We start from the raw sequence: 20,616 nt of genomic DNA, 5'->3' as shown, positions 1-20,616 counted from the left end.
TTCCATACTTTCTTCATCCATTCTTCTATTGAAGGGCATCTAGGTTGTTTCCAGGTTCTGGCTATTACGAACAATGCTGCTATGAAAATAGTTGAGCATATACTTTTGTTGTATGATGGTGGTTTTGGTTTCTTAAGCCAGGGTTTCTCGGTGTATCTCTCACCGCCCTGAAACTTACTCTGTATAAAAGGTTGACCTCTAACACAGAGATCCATCTGCCTCTGTCTCCTGAAATCTGGGATTAAAGATGTGTTCTACCACCGCCCTACGAAGAACTATCAAATTTTAAAAGGGGAGTTTTATAGACTAATTTTATATGTAGCTGTGTATCTGAGTGTACATATGTCTGTATGTATATATGTATGTATGTATGATGGATGGACGAAGGATGCGAACCATGCGTGTGCCTGGTAACAATGGCGGTCAGATGAGTCAGATTCCTTGGAATCAGAGTTGTGGTTGTGATCCACCATGGGATGCTGGGGCCTCTAGCAGAGCAGCAAGTGCCGTTCACACTAAGGCATCTCCCCGATCTTTGCTAGCTGGCTATTTTTATCAGCTCTTTTTAGGTGATTGACAGACTTGCCAAAGTGAAGGCGAAGGGGCGTCATGATGTAAAGTCACCATCTTGTCCCCTACTTTGGTTACAGGAATTTATAGTGCACCTTACATGCATGCAAAGGAAGCACTGTGGATTTACTTTAGAAATAGCACTTTGAAAGCACTGTCTCCACACACAGACATTGGATAAACAGAGAACACCGGGCAGTTACATGGTAACTGTGACCCCGAATGTTTACGGTGTTCTCAGGGAAGCAGGCATGCCGAGAAGGAGTAAACAACAGCTCAACAACAACAACAAAACCCCACCTACTGTACTTTCCTGTCAGAGAGGGATATGTGGGCGAACATATAAATGTATGTTTGTATGTATACATTCCTATTTCACGTGTCACCGGGGCCAATAAAACAAAACAAGTTTGTCAAGTGCTGATCTCTGCAAAATACCCCTTTCCGTCTCAGCCCAAACTGCTTCTGCATTGATAAAATAAAGTAAGTAAAATCATGAAGAGAATGATGAAATGGCTTGATGACTATATCCCTAGGTCCGACACGCACATAAAAATTTCTCAGTAATCAAAGAATATGTCCTGAATTCTATGAAAACTTGGAAGAACCTTGGTTTTGACTTCTGAGGTGTTTTCTGTAGCTGATTACAAAGATTGGTGTACACAGAAATTTGTTTGTTTTTATTATCTAAAGAAAATTGAAAACACCACCTCCCACGCTGCTAACTCCTTGCGTTTTGAAGTACCATGCTCCACTAGCCATAATTATGAACCAATCCATGTGACATCTAAACCTCCACCTCTGAGCTCTGCTAAACCCTCACTCACATCTTAGCATGTGTGATGTAGTCCCAGGTTCTAGAAACACGTCAGTACTACTTCAGGGGGAATGCAAATTTCCTGCCACAAACCTGCACTTTCACAGAATTAAATGGTTTCTAAAATTCTGCCCATGCCGGACGGTGGTGGCGCACGCCTTTAATCCCAGCACTCGGGAGGCAGAGGCAGGCGGATCTCTGTGAGTTCGAGACCAGCCTGGTATACAGAGCTAGTTCCAGGACAGGCTCCAAAGCCACAGAGAAACCCTGTCTCGAAAAATCAAAAAAAAAAAATAAAAATAAAAAAATAAAATTCTGCCCAAAGAAACATTTAAAGCTCAATAACTTCAGTCTTTCGTTAGTAAACCCACTCGGTGCCGAGGACAATGCAGGATTCAGCATTGCCATGAACGTCTCCGTTAGACAGCAGGAGGAGAAATAGTCCTCCCAGTGGGTTGGGTGTGATTTGCAAGCACCCAGGATAGAGTAAGACATCTTAATGAAATTAAAGGGACATAAGTATTGCTTCAAAATTAAAAAAAATGTGTGGTTCTATCTAGTACTACTAAATTAGATAAAGATTTGCAATGCGTAAAAATGTTAAGAGGTCAAGAACACAGGGGTCGCGAGACCCTTGCATAGAATGCACATAAAGCAATGAGTAATCAAACAGAGGCATGAATGCAATGCGCGGCTCTTGTTCGTGACAACAGTGGAAGGAACTGTTCAGTTCTTTCTGGGTTTCTGGGTTCTTCTGGGTTTTTCTGGTTTTTTGTTTTTGGTAACAATAAGAAAACATCTCAAGTGTGGCTCCAGAAGCTCAGAAAACACAGTCACTCAACAACAGTGATGACAGATGGCCAAGTCTGGCCTCCCGACTTTCCCAGGCACTATGAGGCCGTCCAGGGTCCTACAGCTAATTGCAATGAGGCCGATATGAGGGTGCCGACCACACACAACTATGCTCACCCACACACAGCCTCACATTCCAAGTGAGAGAGTCCTATCTACTGTAGAGCTACATGAAAAACTAAGTGAAATTTAAACCCACTTAAGAACACAATGAAAAATTTGAAATCTGTACTATATATGCACGATGCTCTCTTCGGAGGACCATCAGGAAGGCCAGTGGCTCAACTCTCTTGAGATTCAGGAGCAGAGTGTTTTCTGTACTCTGCAAAGTCCCTACCGCATAGAGAATGATGAAAAGCAGCCAGGCTGAAGTCTTTAGTGAGGACCGAGAAGCCAATAATGTGCCAACAGGTTTCAGCCCTTTAAGTTATTTCGGGGAAAAATGTGTCTTTTTCTAGCTACAGAGAACTTTTTGACTTCAATGACATCATGCTGCCCTGAATGAAAAAGCTCCTGCTCCAGGTTCACCCAAAGGCCAACAGTGATAAACTCCCATTCAAGGACAAACTCTCACATATACTTGTTTCTTTTGAAAAGCAGCATTTCTGTAGCGACTGTACAATATGACAGTGCTCCGAACGGAACCCTGCTTCTGATGAGAAAGTATTTGGGCTCCCAGGGAGAACCAGAGGACAGATGCAGTTTCTTACTGTAGAAATGAAAATCTGCTTTCAAAGCTAAGTCTCCAACACAAACAACCAAACAGCAAAATGAACAGAGAAGTTCCCAGTGATCCAACCATGCCCCAAAAGATAGCACAAGAGCCAAGCAATATGCGACAGCAGCAGTAACCTCACGTAGACTGTCGTTTTACATCTTATTTCTCTCTCCACACTTCCCCTGTCCAGATTCCTAAAGTCTCCTTCCATCACATACTTATCTGGGTGACAGACATTCGTTACTTTTCAATGACTAGGGGAAAAAAAAAAGGCACCAGCTACAAAGTCAAAAACCAAAAATATCCAATGAAATGGTTCCTATTAGGTGCTGTAAGTGGGGCGCCAGGGAGCACACTGAATTTTACAGAGGCGCTCCCTCACTGCGGCCCTGCTTATCAGTAGGCATGCTTCACAAGAGCCGACAGCACTGTAACAGTACATACAGGAACAAGCTTCTCCCACGTTTATATTAAATGGATCAATGATCTTCCCTGCACCCTGGCCCAGGGGTACCATAGATGTTCGCTAATTAATTATTAAAGTTTTTTGCATTCAGTCACTGCACATCTCTGGTTTCACTTTCCTTTTCTTCCACATTCCCAGAAGAACAGTCACCAGCAATATATAATTAGAAAAATGACATATTCTTATTGTCTATAAGAGAATCCATTTCCCCGAATGGCCTTCAACTCCCGGCACATCTTATCCCTCTCTCTCCAGTTTCCTTTCCAGATTCCCAAAGTCTCCTCCATTGCATGACTAAAGGACCTCTCATTTGTTATTCCTGTTGCCCCAGAGGTCATTTTACATTGTGTGTCTGGACAAATGATATCTGGAGGCAGCCTGGCAGGGCTCACAATTTCGTTTTACTACTCAGCATGACCGTAAAGATCTCATAAAATGAAGAAAACAATAGAGCCTAATGGACTGGTATTCTTGGCCAGATCAGCAACTCTGCTGAGCAAAATTTCCAAACCATCCCAATGTGCAACTTGGAACGGAATAAACAAGAGTGTGGCAGTGTCTTTAGGACATCTGCAACTAAAGTCCCAACTGGAAAGATACCCACAATGCCAACTTAACATGTGCGCCTGCAACTCAGTCAGCAGCGAACCTCAGCACATTAACTCAGCAGCAAGGTCAGCAGCGAATAAGTCCACCCCGCCTGCAGTAACGAGACGGTCTTGCTTAGAGCTTGTGGAGTCTAAACAGCAGCACGAGACTGCATCCTTCTGCTCATCTGCAAGCACACACGGCTTACCTTCTGGGAGGTAGTGAGGATGGTTAGGGGACAGGGAGGACTTTCCAGCACCTGTATGCTGGTACATTAGAAGTGGTGTAGACCGTGTACCTATATAAAAGTAGGTATTTAGTAGAAAGCTGTGCAAAAAGAGAACTACAATAGGGTCAGCAGAGCGAGTCCAGCCAAGGAAAGGAACTGGAAAGCAATCAAATGCACCGTGAGGGATGATCGCCACGGTGTGGAAAACCAAGGGACTCATGATGTGTTCAGTCACGTGTCTCAGCAGCTTACCAGGTGCGACAAGTTTTCCTAAGACAAGGTGACACTTCTCATTTTGTTTACGCAACATGTCTGCATATTAGCATTTCTATATTTACAAAAATATCAAATATAAGACCAACTTTACTCCATTTTCAAACCTGTAATAGTGAAGTGTTTCAGCTGCACTTGGACCTGAAGTCATTGACCTGTAATCTCAGCTATATGGGAGGCTGAGGCAGGAGAATTGCAAGCTCAAAGTCATCATGGTCTACAGAGTGAGTTGCCTGAGCAACACAATGAGACTCAGCTGGGCGGTGGTGGCGCACGCCTTTAATCCAAGCACTCGGGAGGCAGAGACAGGCGGATCTTTGTGAGTTCGAGGCCAGCCTGGTCTACAAGAACTAGTTCCAGGACAGGCTCCAAAGCTACAGAGAAACCCTGTCTCGAAAAACCAAAAAAAAGTGAAAAAGGGGGGCAAGTCAGATGGCCCAGTGGGCAACGGTATTCGCGGCCAAGGCTGATGATCAGGGAGCTTACGGTGGGGAGACAGCCAGTTCTGGGACAGATCACCAGCACCACAAAACACACCCACAAAAACAAACAAATACGAAACAGAGCAGGCGACAAGTTGAAAAGGGGCGGGAAGCATTTAGAAAAGCAATCATTTTGCACAGAATTAATGCAGCTTCTTCCATGCTTTACTTGTTTATTGTCTAATACTATTCTAGGAAAGTCTAGATCATTATACAGCAGAAAGAACTAAACAGGCGTTTTCTCTTGCCTAAGCAAAAGAGGCAAAGTTGTCTTGGCATGAAGAAAGAAACGCTTTTAGACCTTGACGACACCTCATCCATAGGAATGTATTTCAGAATCCTAAATCATCATTATGGCTACACTATATGTTCCTTTAAGTCCAAACAGATCCGTTACACACAGAAGCAAGAGGGTCGGGCCGACTAACAACCACCTACGGGATCCCTCTGAAAGCAAGAGAACATTTCCCAAGGCTTGATCCTCTTCTGGCACATAGCACGAGCCACTTGAAGCTCTCCAGACCTCCGCATCCACCTCACCTGCAGTGCTAAAGTCATCATCAGATGCAGAGTGAAACAGGCACGGGGAAAAGCACCAAGAAAGACTTCCCTCTGTCTCTGTGTGCACACGCACATGCAAAGCGTTCCCCAGGAAACAGAAGCAAGGGCAGGTTACAGGTAGACCCACAAAAGATCTGCTGTATTCTGTGTATGTTTGACCATTTCTATAACTACTTTTCCTATCTTTATTTTTATGGGATGCTGGGAATCAAACCCAGTAATTTTTGCATGCCAGAAACTGAAATGTAGCCACATTCCTAAAACTTTTCAAAAGTGTTTCAGACATCTGAGAAGAACCTGCTCAATCACTGCTCACATGGAGACCGGCCCATCGTAACCTTGATGCTGTTCTTGGCTACAGAATGAGCTATATAGACTAGCCTCGATTATTCAGGGAGCCACAGATTAAATAGATCAGAATCACATCTTTTTAAAAACTTCTGCATGTGCTTTCTGCGCCCAGGAGCTCTGACTCCCACGTCCTCTAACAACCTTTTTTTTCCGTCCTCCTCTATCCCTCCTTTCCTCTTCTATCCTTCTTGCTTTCTGTCTCTCCAACTTTTCTTTTTCGTTCATGGCACTTTAATTTTCTCTGATTATTAAGATATCAGTATAATATAATTTTCTTAAAATTGTAACTCAAAAAAAAACATAGAGTGAAAAATGAAAGCCATTCCACGCCCTCTCATTCAATGAAATAGATTGAAAAAAATCTCAGAATCAAATCTTCTTCTGACACTTCAGAGGTTTAATGTTAAGAGTCTACTCATCTTAAGATAAAGCTTCTGAGCCTTAAGGCAAGTATCCACAGAACATTCTAGAAATTAGCCTTTCAGCACAAATGGACAGCAAAACTCCTTACAAGTTACTAGGAGAATGAAGATGATCAAAGTCCAAAGACAGAAGAGTAACAATGAATTTGCATTTTTGATAAGAACTGATAAATAAAATGGTTTCTGTTAAAAAATTCACACACTCTATCACCATGCACAAAAAACAAGTCCAAATGGATTAAGGACCTCAATATCAGTCCGAACACACTGAACCTGATAGAAGAGAAAGTGGGAAGTACCCTACAACACATGGGCACAGGAGATCGCTTCCTATGTATAACCCCAGCAGCACAGACATTAAGGGCCTCATTGAATAAATGGGACCTCCTGAGACTGAGAAGCTTCTGTAAAGCAAAGGACACTGTCACTAAGACAAAAAGGCAACCCACTGACTGGGAGAAGATCTTCACCAACCCCGCAACTGACAAAGGTCTCATCTCAAAAATATATAAAGAACTCAAGAAACTAGACCGTAAAAGGCTAACCAACCCAATTATAAAATGGGGCACTGAGCTGAACAGAGAATTCTCAACAGAAGAAGTTCAAATGGCCAAAAGACACCTAAGGTCATGCTCAGCTTCCTTAGCGATCAGGGAAATGCAAATCAAGACAACTTTAAGATACCATCTTACACCTCTCAGAATGGCTAAAATGAAAAACACCAATGATAGCCTTTGCTGGAGAGGGTGTGGAGAAAGGGGTACACTCATCCATTGCTGGTGGGAATGCAAACTTGTGCAACCACTCTGGAAAGCAGTGTGGCGGTTCCTCAGGAAATTCAGGATCAACCTACCCCTGGACCCAGCAATACCACTCTTGGGAATATACCCAAGAGAGGCCCCATCATACAACAAAAGTATATGCTCAACTATGTTCATAGCAGCATTGTTCGTAATAGCCAGAACCTGGAAACAACCTAGATGCCCTTCAATAGAAGAATGGATGAAGAAAGTATGGAATATATACATATTAGAGTACTACTCAGCAGTAAAAAACAAGGACTTCTTGAAGTTTGCGTACAAATGGATGGAAATAGAAAACACTATCCTGAGTGAGGTAAGCCAGACCCAAAAAGAGGAACATGGGATGTACTCACTCATATTTGGTTTCTAGCCATAATTAAAGGACAGTGAGCTTATAATTCGCAATCATAGAGAAGCTAAATAAGAAGGTGAATCCAAAGACAAACATATAGGCATCCCCCTGAATATTAACCTTCATCAGGCGATGAAAGGAGACAGAGACAGAGACCCAAATTGGAGCACCGGACAGAAATCTCAAGGTCCAAATCAGGAGCAGAAGGAGGGGGAGCACGAGCAAGGAACTCAGGACCGCGAGGGGTACACCCACACTCTGAGACAATGGGGATGTTCTTTCGGGAATTCACCAAGGCCAGCTGGCCTGGGTCTGAAAAAGCATGGGATAAAACCGGACTTGCTGAACATAGCGGACAATGAGGACTACTGAGAACTCAAGAACAATGGCAATGGGTTTTTGATCCTACTGCATGTACTGGCTTTGGGGGGGCCTGGGCAGTTTGGATGCTCAACTTATTAAACCTGGATGGAGGTGGGCGGTTCTTGGACTTCCCACAGGTCAGGGAACCCTGATGGTTCTTCAAGCTGATGAGGGAGAGGGACTTGATCGGGGGAGGGGAAGGGAAATGGGAAGCGGTGGCGGGGAGGAGGCAGAAATCCTCAATAAATAAATAAATTAAAAAAAAATTCACACACTACTAGAGAGGCACACTTGCTAAGTGGCCTGTTCAGATCTGAGAAGCTGAGACCAACAAAGATGCGTTCTCTGCCCTGCTGCTGCTGCTGCTGCTGCTGCTGCTGCTGCTGCTGCTGCTGCTGCTGCTGCTGCTTTACCACAGAGCACTGCTGGCTGCAACACTCATCAGTGCCTGTTATGAAGTCCTGGGAACGTCAGAGCCAAGAACTCCAAAAGGAAGCAGGGAGCACGACGGCTTCTAAGGAAGCAACCATTACACCTCTTGCCCTAGCCAAGCTACATGAGGTGTTTCCAAGGAGCAATCTCACTTGACAATCCTACAGGAACGCTAAATGCTCTTAACACCGAGCCAGTGCTGCAGCCTCCTAGGCTCTGAAATTTGGGTTCAGGAAGTTACAGGAATCTTGAGCAGAGAGCATCCCAGTTCTTCCAGGTGCAAAGAGGTTTTCATTGCTTAATTATAAAAACGAGGAACCCGAGGCACAGAAACTAGTAACTCGAGGATCCATATTGGAAAACAAACCACCTCTTTCCAAATTTCCTATCCCCAAACTAAAAGCCCTACCTTCTGTGCGAAGTAAGGCAAGAACAGACACAAATTTAGAGCAAGCACAATTGAGAACAGCACAAGGGCTGAGCTATGAAGTTCTCTTGGTATTTTCTGGAGTCTCAGAAAAGAATTCCTGGGCCATGAGTCAGGATAGTTTTTACACAGTGGGAAAATGTTAAGTCACTCACAGGAGAGCAGCTGGGAGAAGCTGCTCCGTTAATAGCAAAGAGGTGTAGATGCACACGGAAGACACAATACTGGGAGGAGAGATCTCTGCTGTAGCAAGATCCATATTTATATGATTACATTTCCCATAGCTGAGAGCAGCTCTAATTAATGGATTTCCCTCCCCCTCTTAATGCAGCCATTTGTCATTCAAAAACAGAATGCCCAATCAATTTTGATGTATTAGTAAGCAGTTTGTCAAACAGTGCTATAATCCAGTTAATATATTAATTCTTGTCATGGAGCGAATGCTAACTACTGTTAGGTTTTCTGTGCCTGGTTTGGAGAGAAAAACCTGTCCCTGAACTCCTGCTCACGCTTAAGCCATAATCGCTCTATCTCCTTCTTGACCTATGTCTGTCTGTGAACTGTGAACTGGAAACAAAACCATTAGCTATGCAGTGAGTGCATCCTGGAAGCTGCTCCAAATTCATAGCAGAAAAGGAACCTGGAGGTTTCCAAACTCCTCGATGGGAGAGCGGGTCACTGGCGGCTGGGCAAAAGGGCTGGAGTCACCAACAATCTGAGGAGACATCCTGAGTCTGTGAGGGATGAAGGCTCAGCCCACTCACTGTATCTAAGACAGTATGTATTTCTCTATCCATTGAAGTAAAGTCAGAGTTGGAAACAAACCACTTCTAGAAACAGAATTTTGAATTAGGATGAGAAAGAATACACAGAGAACCCTAAATTCACCTTCTGTACAGGCGCTCACTGTCCCGTTGCAGAAACGGGGAAGAGCAAGGGGGAAAGCGGCCAGATTAAACTGCCACAAGGATGCGTATTCATTTAAAAACCTGCAGTGTAAACTAGTCCCCCGAAGCATCAGACATCACATTGTTTTATGACCGCTGAGAAAGGTGCCCTATATGACAGAAAAGCACACTGAATATTTTTCTATGACCCAGAGGGCAGAGGTCACATATTATAAATGGATAATGAGACCTAATGCAGTGCTCTGAGGATGGACAAAGAAACGGTCTATCCAGAGCCCCTGGTGGATTGCTTGTTCAGGCTTTTATTTCCTCTGCACACTTAATGGAGTCAAACAATTGACAGGAATTCTATAGAGAAGCTGAAACTGAGAGAAATGGATGTATTCTAACTCTGACAGACGCGTACAAATAGTGATCCCGAAATGGCGCCAGGGCTCCGGCTACCACGGACAGAGCTGACGGCTGCAGCATTCCCCCTAAATTCCCACTTAGTGTTTTATTAGCAATTAGCCTCACTGATGGAAGCAATGACATATCAAACCAGGAGCTCCTGCCAATATCAACCCATTACGGTACTGCAGGTAAGCCAAGCCCTGCCTGCCATTAGAGTCCAGCCAGAAATTTTGGAGAAAACGGCGAACAGATACTGCCGGTACCCTCTCTTTCTATCTCCTACCCGACCATGATGAAGCACAATCCATGGCAGCAGGATCTATTTTAAACCATAAATGTAACTGGCACAGAGTAAATGACATCAGATGCACAGATCTTAATGGACTACAGACTTCTGACCAATATTTTTCCGTATCACAATCAATGTCCTGTACCAGTTAAATCTGCCAATCCACTGTAATATTAATATCATCTATGGAAAAAAGTTGACTCTTGAACTATATTTGGAAAAATAGCAGGCCGTAAAATACTCTGATAGAGCAGGGAGCTTCTATAAGAACCCAACGTGGAATTCCATAACATTATCAGATGCTAACAGGTTAGCAGAGGCCTTCTGTAGACACTTGCCCTTTGTTTCATATGACAGCAATGTGACTGCATGCACAAAAATTATTTTGACAATCTAGGTAAAGACCTGGAAATGAATATAAGCACATATGCTAAATGCAGAGGTTGATACAATGCAAACTTTCAAATTTATAGTGTTTACAGTCAACTATTTCATACCATTTTAAGAATGAGAATCAACAATGTCATAAGGTTCATCCAAGCTACAGAACACTCATGTTGTCCAAATAAGACCCGATAGATCTCAACTTTCGTTTCTTACAGAAAAGCACCATTTTCTGAAAATAACCTCTCTATGGAAAGACACATGCCAACTGAAAAAGTTTAACTAAGGGAAATATCCAACTGTAAAACCCTACTAAGAATCTATCTGGACAGGGCAGCACGACACACCCTGTGGCCAACAATGGACTATAAATACTCTTTAAATAAGCCCTACATTACAAGTTTCCTCTACAAGAGAAAAACATTTCTCTCTTCCTTTTCCACCTCTCCCCAGCACTGGGCAAATATTTATAATGGACAATGCAAGGAAACATTGCTGAGTGCCTGCACCATCCTTGGGACATACAGCAACAAAATGTAACCCAGGATGTCAGACTAATAGAACGTGGCACAGAGAGAGAGTGGCTCAGAGGGAGACTAATAGAACGTGGCTCAGAGAGAGAGTGGCTCAGAGGGAGACTAATAGAACGTGGCTCAGAGAGAGAGTGGCTCAGAGGGAGACTGTTGCATATTTAGCTGCTTTCCCCCAGCACTGACGATGTCAATCACAGACAAGAGTGACGTGAATGGCGCCTGCCTGCCTCTCTGTCTCTGTCTCTGTGTCTCTCTCTCTCTCTCTCTCTGTGTGTGTGTAAGGCAGGACTAACCAATCTGTGTCTGGAGTACACATGTTCACAAGGGATATCTCTACTGAGCTGCAAAAACAGTGGAATTATAATTCACCCAAACACATGAGTTAGACCTGGAATAAGAAACTGTGATGCTTTATATGCTAAGGATTTCATGTGCTGGGCCAGCAGTCACAATTTATTGGGAGAATAAAGATGCTTAGACTCTAGTGATTCCTGACTTTTTTTTTTAAAACTTGTATTGATTCTTCGTGGATTTTCATATTATTCATTCCTATCCCATATATCTCCATGGCCCCGAATCTGCCTTCAGCCCTTGAAAACCACCCCAAAACAAAATAAAATTTAAAAGAAAAGCAAAAAAACCAAAGAAAACTAAATAGAAACAAAAATGACAGAGAGAGCTTTCGTGTGTCCCATTGATCAGTTTACTTGTTAGTCCATTCATCTTTACTGGCAAATCTTCATTGCCATGAGTCTGGTTTGAGGTCTCTAATTTTGACTTTTTTTTTTTTTTTTTTTTTTTGATTTTCGAGACAGGGTTTCTCTGTGGCTTTGAAGCCTGTCCTGGAACTAGCGCTATAGACCAGGCTGGTCTCGAACTCACAGAGTTCCGCCTGCCTCTGCCTCCCGAGTGCTGGGATTAAAGGCGTGCGCCATTATCGCCCGGCTAATTTTGACTTTTCATTTTGTACATTCTTCATCCTGTACCTTCTACATTATCCTAAGTCCAAGCTACCACTTATCTGGTAACTATCTCTTTTCCTTTGAAAATTTAAAAATGAGCCGGGCGGTGGTGGTGCACACCTTTAATCCCAGCACTCGGGAGGCAGAGGCAGGCAAATCTCTGTGAGTTCGAGACCACCCTGGTCTACAAGAGCTAGTTCCAGGACAGGCTCCAAAACCACAGAGAAACCCTGTCTCGAAAAACCAAAAAAAGAAAATCTAAAAAAGATGGAGAAACAAAAAATGAACTAAATGTAAAATGAAATGAAGCTCAATACTAGATCTAAAGGAAAACATACTTTTGCAAGCATAGAGGACAGGCGGCCTCGGTGGATCCAGTGTTTGTGCTGTAAGCATGGAAACCTGAGTTCTATCTCTAGCACCACTGGGGGGATGGGGAGAAGAAAATGAAGCAGGAACAGTAGGACTAATCTTTTGGAGGCAATTGCTCAATAGAGATACCCCGGTCCTAGGTATGGTACATTAGCAGTCAAGATTAGCCATAATATTCTCCTATGCTTTAATATGTACTCAAAAAGCTGTTTAAGATCATTAGTGAAGTTGTAGCCAAAGTTGCAATGGATATCGTAAGGTATTGGCACTGTCGAGACCCTGGGATATCCACACTAGGGATAATTGGCAGGCATGAATATTTCTGACAAGACAAGTGGGGAGTGTGTGTGTGGGGTGGGTGTTTTGCATGAGGCAGAGAAAGAAAATAGGAGCCACAAAAGGCCTTTGAAGCCTGGAAGACTGTGAGGGAGTACAGATACTGGACATGGTGCCATTTACAATACTGGATTCTGGTTTTGCTTTGATCTGATTATGACTGCATCCCTATCTTTTGCTTTTTAAATAAGAAACTATGTAACTTTTTAAAAATTTTAGACTTTGGATATTATAAGAAGAACTCAACTTTTAAAGCATTGAAATTCTTAAAGACTATGGGAGTACTTTTAAAATTTCACTGTACTTTATAATATGATACAACTGTAAGACCTTGGGGATCAACAAGAAAGGAAAGGTTCCAGCTTGATAGGGATGTATCTGTGTATCAGATTCATCGAACTGACGAAGGTTACTTGTTATGTCTAAACTCGGTCATCATATTGACACAGCTATAAGTGGGAACCACAGTTGAGGAATTGCCACCTTCAGACTGGCCTGTAGACATGACGTTTTCTCAACTGCTATTTGATGTGGGGACTCGGGCTGTATACAAAAAGGATATCTGAGCAAGCCAGTAAGCAGTGTTTCCTGGCCCGGTTTCTCTCAACAGTGGACTGGAACCCTTGAGAGGATACAAAACCACCCTAAGTCGATTATGATCAAGATATTTATCACAGCAACACTCAGTCAACTTGCACAAAGGGTCTTTCAATATGGTGCCCACTTGAGGACTAGAGAAATGGCTCAGTGGTTAAGAATGCTTGTAGTTCTTTTCAGAAGCCCTGAGTTTGGTGCCTAGAAACCACATCTGGTGTCTCACACACCTGCAACATCAATGCCAGGACATTCAACACCTTCTTCTGGTATATCCAGGAGCATACACGAACACACACTTTTTTGTTTGTTTTGTTTTTCGAGACAGGTTTTCTCTGTAGTTCTTTTTTGAGCCTGTCCTGGCGCTAGCTCTTGTAGACCAGGCTGGCCTCGAACTCACAGAGATCCACCTGTTTCTGCCTCTGGAGTGCTGGGATTAAAGGCATGTGTCAGCACCACCTGGCCAAACACACACTCTTTAAAAAAGATATAAAACTGTTCCGTCAAAATGAACACTTATCTTGCACCAAGCTTTCAGAGATGCAGTCACCTTCCTTCTTCCCCGTGCAAAGGTGCAGCTAGAGCCCGAAAGTAGGGCACACACCTTTAATCTCAGCAGATCTCTGTGAGTTCCAGAACAGGCAGAGATACACTGAGAAACCCTGTCACAAAAACAAAACAAAAATTCCCCCCAAAATAAAAATGAAACAACAAAAGGCCAAGCAAAGCCCAGCCCTGATCTGCCATCTATATGACACATTAATTTAGACTTAGAAATGACACACAATTGAACCATCAACTATGCAACATTTCGAGGCTGCATGTCTTCTCCTTGAGAGCTATCAAACTGAGCCCTCTACTGACAACTAAGTCTTCGGCTTAGAAGAGAGAGAATTCTAACACGTGGACAAGCTCTGCTTTCAATTTCACTCGGTTCAAATACCTTATAATCTTTATGGTTTTTCACTGGTGTATGGGTTCACATGGGATCACGTGACTGTGGATTATTGAGAAAGCAGTCCGGAGTCTGACGCCCACTCCCCGCATGGCTGGACCCACTGAGCACTGCTGCGCCTGAGCGAGGGTTCTACAGGCTACTTATCCTCTAAAGACGCTTTCCCAATCTCACGGTTAGGTCCTCATTTAAATTTACAGTTTGGAAGGTCCAGGGCAGACTAATTTTCATTTTGGAAAAGAATATTCTACAATGAAACGAGTGTGACTTTGAAAGAACAACACAATGGCAACAATAAACCATGAATCTCAACAACAATTTTATTTTATATTTGATTTAAGGAGAAGGGTGTGTGTGTGTGTGTGTCTGTGTGTGTGTCTGTGTGTGTGTGTACACTTTTAGAAGCCAGAAGAGGGAGTCAAATTCCCTGGAGCTTGAATTACAGGCATTTGTGAACTGTCTTATGTGGGTATTGGGAACTGAACTCAGGTCCTCAAGAAGAGCACTAAGTGCTTTTAACCACTGAGTCATCTCTACAGTTCTACCAATAATTTTATGTCCAAAAGAATATATATTCTTGATGTTTATTTATGTCTCTGACCTAAATACTAAGACTACCATCTGCACATTTAATTTCAACATATAAATTCTTCATATATTATAGTTTTTAAAAAATCGTTAAAAAATGGCAGTCTTCAATGGTTCATCTCAACCTCCATCGTGACTTCTGAATGAACGACCGGAATATGATCCTGTCTACCGTGAACAGGCCTCCACTGTAGGACTCCCTGGTTGGGTATTCTCCTGAATACAGAAGAGACCCAACCGGCCGGGCGGTGGTGGTGCATGCCTTTATTCCCAGCACTCGGGAGGCAGAGGCAGGCAAATCTCTGTGAGTTCGAGACCACCCTGGTCTACAAGAGTTAGTTCCAGGACAGGCTCCAAAACCACAGAGAAACCCTGTCTCGAAAAACCAAAAAAAGAAAAAAGAAAAAAAAAAAGAAGAGACCCAACGGTGAGGAGCACAGAATCAGAGGCTTGATTACTTTGGTGGGTAGGACTCAGCAGCATGTAGGGCAGGCCTCTGTTTTCTTTCCTCAGCTGCATCCTTGCTACAATGTGGAACAAACTGTTTACGGAGAACAGTGTATCTGTTATGATGACGTGGGGGTCCTTGCTAACATCCTGCAGGGCTGCTCTCTTCTCCCAGCCACAGTCTCGTTCCTATCTCTATTCACATCTTTGCCTACTACTCCGTCATTCCCGAGTTTGTGCAAGTTTGCTACGCTTTTTCAACAGCGCCAAAGTATCCTCCCTCCCACCCTTCCCCCTGTCCTTGCTAGGGGCCTATCACAGAGCCCAGCACACTGAAGACAAGGGTTCCACCACACTCTCTAAAGCCCATAGGCTCAAAGATGATTTTAAACCTCAGTAAGTGACGCAAACGCACCCACAGCACCAGAAATAGTGACTGACTTTTGTAGGAGGCAGGGCAGCTGTCTAAACAGCTTCAGTGAGGGGACTTGGGAAGAGTGTTACAGAGGGGGAAGTAAAGGCACCGTTCAAACAGGCAGCAGTGCTGCCCCACGGCAATGCATTCCCAGACGCCCGCAGGTCAGTGGATTTGTCTGTGGAACTTTAAAAGCCAGGCTGTATCATTCCAATCCATATAAAAAGGCAACAGAAACCAGAGAGACGGTCCAGCTGGTGAGGGTGCCTGGGCCAAACCTGCCCGCAGCATCTCATAGGCCTGTGCGGATGAAGATCTCGCCTTGCTTCAAGACTCTTTGCCCAATTCCTTTCTTCCAAGTATCCTGCCGCAGAGCTGCCAGAGGAGTGAGCTTTCTAGAGCTGCCATCCAGTACAGCTGCAGGGAGGCTCGGAGGAGATATGCGGTCTACGTCCTACTAAGTAGGGCGCTTACCTACTGTGTGCAGGCCCTGGGTCCAAACCCCAACATGCACAGCAACTCTGACGATGTCATCACCGGGCATGAAAGCCCCTGGCGGACGGAATGAACACTAGTGGACAAAAATGTTCGGGCACCTAAGTCGAATGCCATCACCCAGCTGGTGACTGGCAGGAACATGAAGAGCTGTAGTGTGGTTTTTAACTCTCCCTTATCTTCTTAGACACTTCAGACTTACTGTCTGTCTGTCAGCTCATCTGAACTAACGGGTATCAAAACAACAAAAAGAAGCCCGCATTAACTGTGTCAACAACACTTATTGCAATAATTAGGACTTTTGCCTTTTATGGAGAAGTAAAACAGAGCACACCTTTAATCCCAGCACTTGGGAGGCAGAGGCAGCTGGATCTCTGTCAGTTCAAAGCCAGCCTGGACTACAGAACAGTCAGGGCTACGCTGAGAAACCCTGTCTCAAAAATAAAACAACAACGACAACAAAAAGAAGGTAGTAAAAATGCTTGCACTTTTTCTTTGAAATCATATGTGCCACGTTTGTAGTAGATCATCTAACAATGATTGAAAAGACTAGAAAATGACAACTCCATGAATCCCTCTCCACATCTCCCCACTCAACCTGCTGTCTGTCACCAGTGCTGACATTGCTTTCAGTGCGGAGCACAGTCCCAAAGGCAGGGTTCTCCGCTCAGACACTCATCCCACTGTTTTTGACTTTCGTTGTCTGTACAGCTGGACAGTGACCAGCTTGGGGCCAGATGCACTCAGTGCGGGCTGACACATAGTAGGCACTTCACAAACGAGGCAGCAAAAGCCGAGTTGAAACGTGTAAGAATAAGACTACCCAAACCCCTCTTTATTACTTCTGGCGTTTCATAACTGTAGAGCGAAGCCTATAATGTTGTCCTGCTTCCAGCATAAGATGTAACACATTACAAATGAAATAAAGAGGTCTGCAATTATTTTAGCTCAAGCTCCATAACTGCTAAGCAAGACACTAACTACATGGAGGACAGCTACCATTAAAAACATGTCACTGTTGATTTTCAGGAAGTTTCTAAAAGCATACAGCACTCAGAGCCATCAGGTTCAATTAGGACTCAGTATATTCTACAAAACCAAATTATAATTGTAAAGCATTTTTAATTCAATGAAGACAAACTGGATAATAAATATTAAAATGTCCCTTCATGCCTCCAATATTAAAAATGAAAGTATCTGGCTGGATGAACATCAATATCTACAAATGGCCAAAGGAACTCAAGGAAAAACCAGCTTAGTTGAAGAGCATTCGGCTGGCGCATGCAAGGCCACGGTCTGAACCCCAGTATCAGCACAAACAAAAACCTAGTGCAGTTGAGACTGTCAAGGAGTCCAAATAACTAAACTACAGGCAGAAGCTGCTCTCGTGGCATCTTGTGATGGAGTGCTTGGTTTTGTTCCCTTAGGAACAGGTTCCTCTATACCCTGCCAGGTCACATGTTAGAGGTAGTTTGCTTTGTTTTGTGGGTTTTTTTTTTTTTTTTGAGTTCTTTTTCCAGACCTTTTCAAAGCTATAGTTCATGGGAAAGAACAAGACACACACCCATTGTTTGTTTAAGACCGATGGCCCACGGACTGATAATATGCAAACAGGCTTTGAAAGTCAGCAAATTCAGAAAAGATCGTGTGGAAGAAAAAACACAACAAAACAGAAAGCAAGGCAGGGAGAAGTACTTACAGCCAGCAAGCAGGAGCTGGTAGTAGTGCACAGCTTCTGCCGCGAGGAGCAGAGGGTGGTTCGCATTAAATGGTGGCTGCAGCTCATTCCACTGAGGCGTCCTAAGGAAACAGCAGAAGAATATTAATATTTAAGCTTCAGAGATGGGATGTAAATCACCCACAGACCCTGATAGAGGCTCTCACGGCTTCTGAACATTAAAATGAATCTGTAATCATTAAGATCGATGCTCTTTAACTTGACATACAAGACCAGGAACTTAAACTAAAAAGGTGGCAATGTGCCACGCAGATAACATGGAGCCGATGTTAACTTATCAGAGCTAGACTGTAATCAGCTAGATAAGAACGACAGAAAAGAGAGGAGCAGTATTTACGCGTCAACTATAGAGATGTCATTTATCCCATTTTTGACCAGTGTTAGACACCTTCAACATGAAACAAGTAAAAGTTGGTTTAAAAAGGCAGCTGTGTAAAAGGACAACTTACTTTGGATTGAATTAGCTATTTCAACAGTGAGACTGCAGTAAGTTTAATTGGATCTCCCGAATTTTAAATAAGCTTGATAAATCAGAAATTGATCAGGCTAATCCAGCACAGTGAGTACTAGTAAAGAATGCTGGAGCCACAAGAAAAAAAATCAATAGAATATTTTAAAATGTCAAAGGAGAAGGGTCATCTTCATATCCATTTTTATCTGCTTCCTTTCTTACATGTTGAGTGACTGTTTCTCTCCCATGCACAATGCATCATATTAAGTAGGATTATTCCAGGTTTCATTTCCTCCTCTTTGTGCTATCTTATAAAAATTCTACTCATTACATGAGTTGAGATGATTCTCAAACATTTCTAGAGTGCCTAACCATTGTATCCTAGATGATCACTTTAAAGGAGACTTTAGAGTCTCTTTGTACTCCTTTCTATTTCCCTTAATGCATGTGAGACTGGAATAAGGGAAACAAGACCAGGAAACGATACACAAACAAACAAAAAGTTCAGATCAACTGGAAAAATGCCTCAGCTATTAAAGGCTAAGCTCAAAATAAAAAATACAAAAAAGTTCAAACAGAGATCCTCTCTGATCATATCTCCTGGGACAGCACAAAAGAACACCATGCACAATCCTGCATTTGAATATTTACAGCATCAATTAGTGACAGCTAGAGGGTAAAAGTGCCTCCAGCTAATGAATGGATAAACAAAATGTGATATTCCTATATAATAGAATATAAAATAGATATTAAAAGTCTTATACATCACATTAATAAAGACCTTCAAAATATGCTAACTGAAAGAAATCAGATACAAAAGGTAACATATCTCATGACTTCATCCTTTAGTGACTGGAGCAGGGAAAGGCAGGCAATACAAAGTAGAGCTAGAGGGGAAATGAGGCAGGATTTCTTCACCTTCTGCGATTGCAGAAGGGTACACACATGACTGGCAGTGCTTAAATTTCACTGCATGTAGACCATGGCCAATAAAAAAAGAAATGGACTAAAGTCTTCCCAGATTGGAGAAGCCAGACAATAGTGTCTGATCTCAATTGTACAAGATTCTAGAGACAAGGGCAAGAAGGGAGATTATATCCGAGTAAACACACTGCTGTGAGTGACTGCACTTCACCGGCATATACGTCAAGATCTCACAAAGGTTACATCTTTAGGAGGAAGGAAGAACTACCTAACGAGTGTCCAGCTGGCACGGGGTGACGTCATCATCTCCAGCGGTGTGTCGTCACTGATCTTGGGAGCAGCACTGAGCGGCCGAGGCTCAATCGTGTGCTCTACTAAGGTTCCGTAGCAGCTGATGATGTACAGAGATTCAACTACAACTTGTTTGGACTGATCTGCAGAGAATCACAACAAGACGTGAGGATGGCAGAGAAAGATCACAACAGGAGATTTACATTATCGACCCTGCTGTCTGCACCTTGGGCTACCAAAAGAAGTAAGAAGAGCTCTGTGCCATGGCGTCTGCACCCCCGCTGCAGGTGTCTTGCATAAGCAGACGCCAGTGAACAGGTCACAGCATTCCTCTTGTTTCGAGAATGATACCATTATGTTTAAAACTGCAGTATAGCCAAACACTTTGATATAAAAATTTGAATTTCTATATTATATATTATTCCAAATATTATGGAAAATAAATGACATGAGGAGGACATGGAAGAATTATCAGAAAATGAATAATCTATGTAATAAAATTTAATAACACTGGCTTGAACAACAGACCTACATGAAGAGCTAGGTGTGGGACTAAGTCAGCCTAACAATTCAGTGTTTTCTTGGGAGACTTAAATTCATCAGCTGGGGAGAGGGCTCAACAGAGATAAATGCTTCTTGGGCAAACACAAGAACATGAGTTCAAACCCCAGAACACTCTGAAAAACAAAACAAACAAAGAAACCCAACACCAAGCCGGGCGATGGTGGCGCACGCCTTTAATCCCAGCACTTGGGAGGCAGAGGCAGGTGGATCTCTGTGAGTTCGAGACCAGCCTGGTCTACATAGAGAAGCCCTTTCTCAAAAAAAAACACCA

General features: G+C 43.2%; 1 protein-coding gene across 3 annotated transcripts in view; it reads right to left on the bottom strand.

Annotated features, from left to right (window-relative positions):
* Positions 1-20,616, bottom strand: part of Bcas3 (BCAS3, microtubule associated cell migration factor) — a 498,657-nt gene that overhangs the window by 265,857 nt on the left and 212,184 nt on the right. For all 3 annotated transcript variants that reach the window (XM_026780237.1, XM_005350452.3, XM_005350453.3), the window contains 2 exons: positions 19,759-19,924; positions 18,077-18,177 (listed from right to left, as the gene is read on the bottom strand). In XM_026780237.1, coding sequence (XP_026636038.1) covers positions 18,077-18,177; positions 19,759-19,924 — 267 coding nt within the window. The remainder of the gene's footprint in view (positions 1-18,076; positions 18,178-19,758; positions 19,925-20,616) is intronic.

This window comes from Microtus ochrogaster, chromosome 7, assembly GCF_000317375.1.
Source record: "Microtus ochrogaster isolate Prairie Vole_2 chromosome 7, MicOch1.0, whole genome shotgun sequence".
Taxonomy (NCBI): domain Eukaryota; kingdom Metazoa; phylum Chordata; class Mammalia; order Rodentia; family Cricetidae; genus Microtus; species Microtus ochrogaster.
The sequence above is the reverse complement of the archived record's forward strand: the minus strand, read 5'-3'. Positions and strand labels throughout refer to the sequence as shown.